The 4,750-nt window shown below is 42.4% G+C and overlaps 1 protein-coding gene across 1 annotated transcript in view; it reads left to right on the top strand.

Annotated features, from left to right (window-relative positions):
* The window catches only part of CXHXorf56 (chromosome X CXorf56 homolog), a 13,577-nt gene extending 8,833 nt beyond the window's left edge, over window positions 1-4,744 (top strand). The window contains exons 4-7 of the mRNA XM_021188514.2: window positions 1,402-1,540; window positions 2,450-2,539; window positions 3,151-3,243; window positions 4,065-4,744. Coding sequence (XP_021044173.1) covers window positions 1,402-1,540; window positions 2,450-2,539; window positions 3,151-3,243; window positions 4,065-4,127 — 385 coding nt within the window. The 3' untranslated portion in view covers window positions 4,128-4,744. The remainder of the gene's footprint in view (window positions 1-1,401; window positions 1,541-2,449; window positions 2,540-3,150; window positions 3,244-4,064) is intronic.
* Window positions 4,745-4,750: the final 6 nt, after the last annotated feature.

Here is a 4,750-nt window from a genome sequence, read left to right as displayed (position 1 = left end):
CCTCCCTCCCTTCCTTCCTTCCTCCCTTCCTCCCTTCCTCCCTTCCTCCCTTCCTTCCATCCATGTGGAGATCTAAAGCCCACTTGCAGAAGGTTCTCCCCTTTTTCCATGTGGGTGTTGGGGCTCAGGCTCAGGTTGTCAGGCTTGGTGATAGGCTCCTTTAACTGCTCAGCCTCTCACTGGCCTCTCTACCTAGTTTTTCTGTTCGGTGTTTTAGGGATTGATCCAAATTGATATGAGATTCTTTGTTTCTCTTTTTTGCTGAGTATCCCATCCTATCAGTTCATTTACTTATTCACAGTGCTCTTTATTTTTGAGTATTCCATGGTATCAGTTTGTTTGCCCATTCACAGTGAATTTGAGTTACTTCTAGTTTTAGCTATTACCAGTAACATTGCTCTGAATATTTTCTAGATAGGTCTTATTGTGGGAGATATATATGTGGGTATGAAGTAGAATTGGCTGGGTCATAATGGAAAATGTGACAATGTAATTTAGTTCCAGGTTCATGTATACAATGTAATATGTAGACCCTAAAGCTAAGAATCTTAAAGGATGTTTTTTAAAACAAAATTTCCAGCTTTAGGCTATTAGTAGTAAAACTATCAGTGATTTCAATTTTTGTTGTTTTAAGTAGGGGTAGTTTGGGCTGTCTTAGAACTTACTGTGTAGATCAAGCTGGCCTTGAGCTCACAGAAATCCACCTGCCTATGGCTCCCGAGTACTAGTATTAAAGGCTGGCCACTACGCCTGGCAGTTGGGTTTAATCCTGGTGTAAGGAGAAGTGTGTGTCGGCTCTCAGAAGACTCGGAGGAGGAGCACTGAATGAAGCAGAGGAAAATAAGTTGAACACAGGAAGGCATTTGAGTAGCTAGCCACACTACTGAATGGATGGATGAAGCTAGTTTTTATCATATCTTATAGGTCTACTTTTTAGCTCAGAAAGCATAATGGTCACCCAGAGAAAGTGGCAGTTGAACAAGATTTGATTTGCCAAATGCTGTAAAATGAAATAGCAAAGGGGACAGAATGCCCGAACCAGGGTTAAAGCACCTGGGAGGAATGGTAGCAGTTTTTTACTATAAAGACAATAGCAGCATTAGCTAGCATTTCCCAAATTTTGTTTAATGTCAATACATATATGTGATGCAGATGAAAATAGCAACGTTTCAGGCCTCACTCATCCCCGAATTTGCCAAGCCAGAATATTCTGGTCGAGACCTAGGAATCTGATCAGAAATTTCAACACGCACCCTAGTTAATTCTTACCAAGTTCTTTTTGGGGAAAAGTGAACATTTTTATGCCACAAAGCAAACTCTTCTCAGAATCTGAGTCTGTTTTTGCAAGCGTTAAGGATGTAGAATTAGAGGCCTCCCAGAGATTCACTCTGCCATTTGCAGGTGTGGACTGCCGCTCTTCTACCAGTCCCAGCCGAAGAATGCTCCTGTGACCTTCATTGTGGATGGAGCAGTAGTGAAATTTGGCCAAGGCTTTGGGAAAACCAATATATATACTCAGAAACAAGAGCCTCCTAAGAAGGTAATTATCATCAAAGGGCACAGATGGTTTAAGATGGCGACACATTTAGCCCCAGATTTACTTAGTGCTGTGGATCGACTCCAGGACTTTTGCATGTCAAGCAAGCATCACTGACCTGTAGCAATGCCCCCCACCCCACCCCGAATTTTTAAAATACGGTATAATACCTGAGAAACTTGCATTTGTTGATGAAATACTTATGAAGAAGTCGCCATTGTCATGTACAAGTAGATGTTATAGGACTGTGATGTTTATTATTTGCTTTATATGCAGTAGTTTCATAACCTTAGACATTGTAGAATTTTTGTTTTCCTTTTCAGTTTTTCTTTTCTTTTTAGAGTGGGAACAACTAAATCCTCAATGAATTAGACTGATTTTTAAATCTACATTTTAAAACCCTTAATAGTGGGCCGGAGAGATGGCTCAGCCATTAAAGGCAAGGCTCACAACTAAAAGTGTATACATTTGTTTCCCAGTGCCCACGGCTGTCTCTTCAGCCACCTTTTGCATGATGGTGGTGATGGTGGTGGTGGCGGCAGTGGCTCATGCCTTTAATCCTAGCACTCCAGAGGTAGAAGCAGGCAGATCTTTGATTTTCACACCAGCCTGGTCTACAGAGTGAGTCCCAGGCCAGGCCAGCCAGGGTTACCAGCCAGGGCTACACAGAGAAACTGTCTTGGAAAAACCAAAAAAAAAAAAAAAAAAAAAAAAAGAAAAAAGAAAAAAAAGCTAAAAACCTCAATAGCAAATACTTCAAAACACCACCATTTAGATAGTCAGCCTGTCCCTAAGAGGCTGGTATTCCCACACCCTTTTTGTAGACAGACATGCACATAAATGTACTTGTGTACATGGCTCATGGATCCTTCTGGGGTGAACTTAGCTTGATGCCTCTGCCAACTGTTCTAGGTTATGATGACCAAAAGGACTAAAGACATGGGCAAGTTCAGCTCTGTTACTGTGTCTACCATTGATGAAGAAGAAGAGGAGATAGAGGCTGTAAGTGTTTCTACTTTCAGGAAAATTGGAATGGGGGAGGGGAGCAAGAGGACTCCAGGGTCAGAGCCTGTGCAGAGCGAGTGGAACAGTTGGAACACTCTGCTCTGCTCATGAGCACGTCTACGCTATTGGGCTAGTGCCTGGCTCCCTGAATGGGAGGAACAGCTATAAAATGAGACCAGGGAACTTGGATCCTCTCATCACTTCTTAATTTTAAAGCTACTGAACTGGCTTCAGGCCTATAATTCCAGTACTCTGGAGGCTTAGGCAGGGGGATCTCAAATGCAGGATCTACATGTCCTCCATAGCAAGATTCTATCTTCAAAACAAATAAAAAATAAATGAGATAGCGTACTGAATAGTTTTCAGTCCCTCCCAGCCTGGATCTGATGGTTTGAGTATGTCCTTAGTACCAGCAGTTGCTTTTCTGCTATTTTAGTCAAGTGGTTTTCACTGAGGGTTCTTAGCAAATGATCCCCATGGAAACCTGAACTCTCCTGGGTCATAGGGAAGATGAAGAGTTACAATCGTGCACTTGAGTAGTATAAATACCTACTGAGGTCTTTGTTGTGGTCCCTGGGAAGTGCATCCGTCTGTCTTGTTTCCTACAGAGGGAAGTTGCTGACTCCTATGCGCAGAATGCCAAAGTGATTGAAAAGCAGCTGGAGCGCAAAGGCATGAGCAAGAGGAGGCTGCAAGAGTTGGTAAGCAGCATGGGGAGGAAGGGCCCAGGCCTGCCTGACTTGGGTTTCGTACTTTGAATGATTTGCAGAAGCTGCTGTGAGTTTCTAGTATAGTTGGCTGCCGGCGTTCTCACCCCGGGCTGACTGTGTTGGTAAACCCTACAATAGTGGCTGGAGCCCAAAGCCTAAATGAGAAATCTTATTTAATAGGCCTAACTAGGATAATGTTTTACTCTGCTGCCTGTGCTCTAAAGTCAGGAGGTGGCAGCCAGGCTTTTGGTGCTCTCTGGTGTGATGGTATCTAGTTGTGCTACCTACCTCAGTATACCTGAATTGGAGCTGCTATCACTGCTTTTAAAGTACAGCTAGTTTTCTGCTTTATCCATGGGATTAACTTAGAGCACAGCACCTCTATATAGGTTGGGACCTCCATTGTTTTGCTTTTTTTTTTAATTAGATATTTTCTTTATTTACATTTCAAATGCTATCCCAAAAGCCCCCTATACCCTCCCCCTGCCCTGCTCCCCTACCCACCCACTCCCACTTCTTGGCCCTGGTGTTCCTCTGTACTGGGGTTTATAAAGTTTGCAAGACCAAGGGGCCTCTCTTCCCAATGATGGCTGACTAGGCCATCTTCTGCTACATATGCAGCTAGAGACATGACCTCTGGGGGTACTGGTTAGTTCATATTGCCAGGTTTTAAGTTGATGAATAAGGATTCTAAAACCATTTTTGACATGTACACTGAGCGGGAAAGGAGTGTGAATGGTTAGAGTAAACAAGAAATGTTAAGAATGTCATGTGATTGTGATATATCAGGGCATACTTTTTTTTCTTTCCAGGCTGAATTGGAAGCCAAGAAAGCAAAAATGAAGGGGACCCTGATCGACAACCAGTTCAAATAATCAGGATCTTTCTGGGTCCAGACTGGGGGCAGCACGTAGATCAGGAAGAATGGCTTCAAGATCTCATGTTCTGGTTTCTGTTTGTCTTGGAAGAGTTTTCTGACCATCCTATTGGTTTTCTGACACTTTTTCTTTTCTTTCATTGAAGTCCTTGACTCCATTTCACTTGCTTTCTAGGAGGTAGATTGTAAAATCTCTGTATATATGTTTTCTGTCTTTCTTGTCTTTGAGATCAGGGCTTATTACATAGCAGAGTATGGCCTTGAACTTTGTGAGCTTCCTCTCCTGTCTTAGCCTCTCTGCTGAAGTTCCAGGACCACCCCACCATACCTGGCTTCTGTAGCAGTCCTCTTTTCTTTTGAAGTATACCTCTTTTGCAATGTAGGTAGTGCTAGTAAGCATTTGAATATGTCTCTAGTGTCTGATGTAGGTGTCTTTTCTTCTTCAAAGTTATTGCAGTGTTCACTGTTTTTTTTTTTTTTTAAATATATGGTATGGGAGGAAAGTGACCAAAATTAAGTTTAAAATTATAGCCAGGTAGATCCTTTTAAGAAACCCTGTCTCTGATCTTTGAACTGTTCTTAGAATTGAGTATGGTTTGAATCTTTCTCCTATCGGTAGAA

The sequence above is a fragment of the Mus pahari genome, chromosome X (genome assembly GCF_900095145.1).
Source record: "Mus pahari chromosome X, PAHARI_EIJ_v1.1, whole genome shotgun sequence".
NCBI lineage: Eukaryota > Metazoa > Chordata > Mammalia > Rodentia > Muridae > Mus > Mus pahari.
Note: the sequence above shows the minus strand (reverse complement) of the source record. Positions and strands in the feature narration are given on the sequence as shown.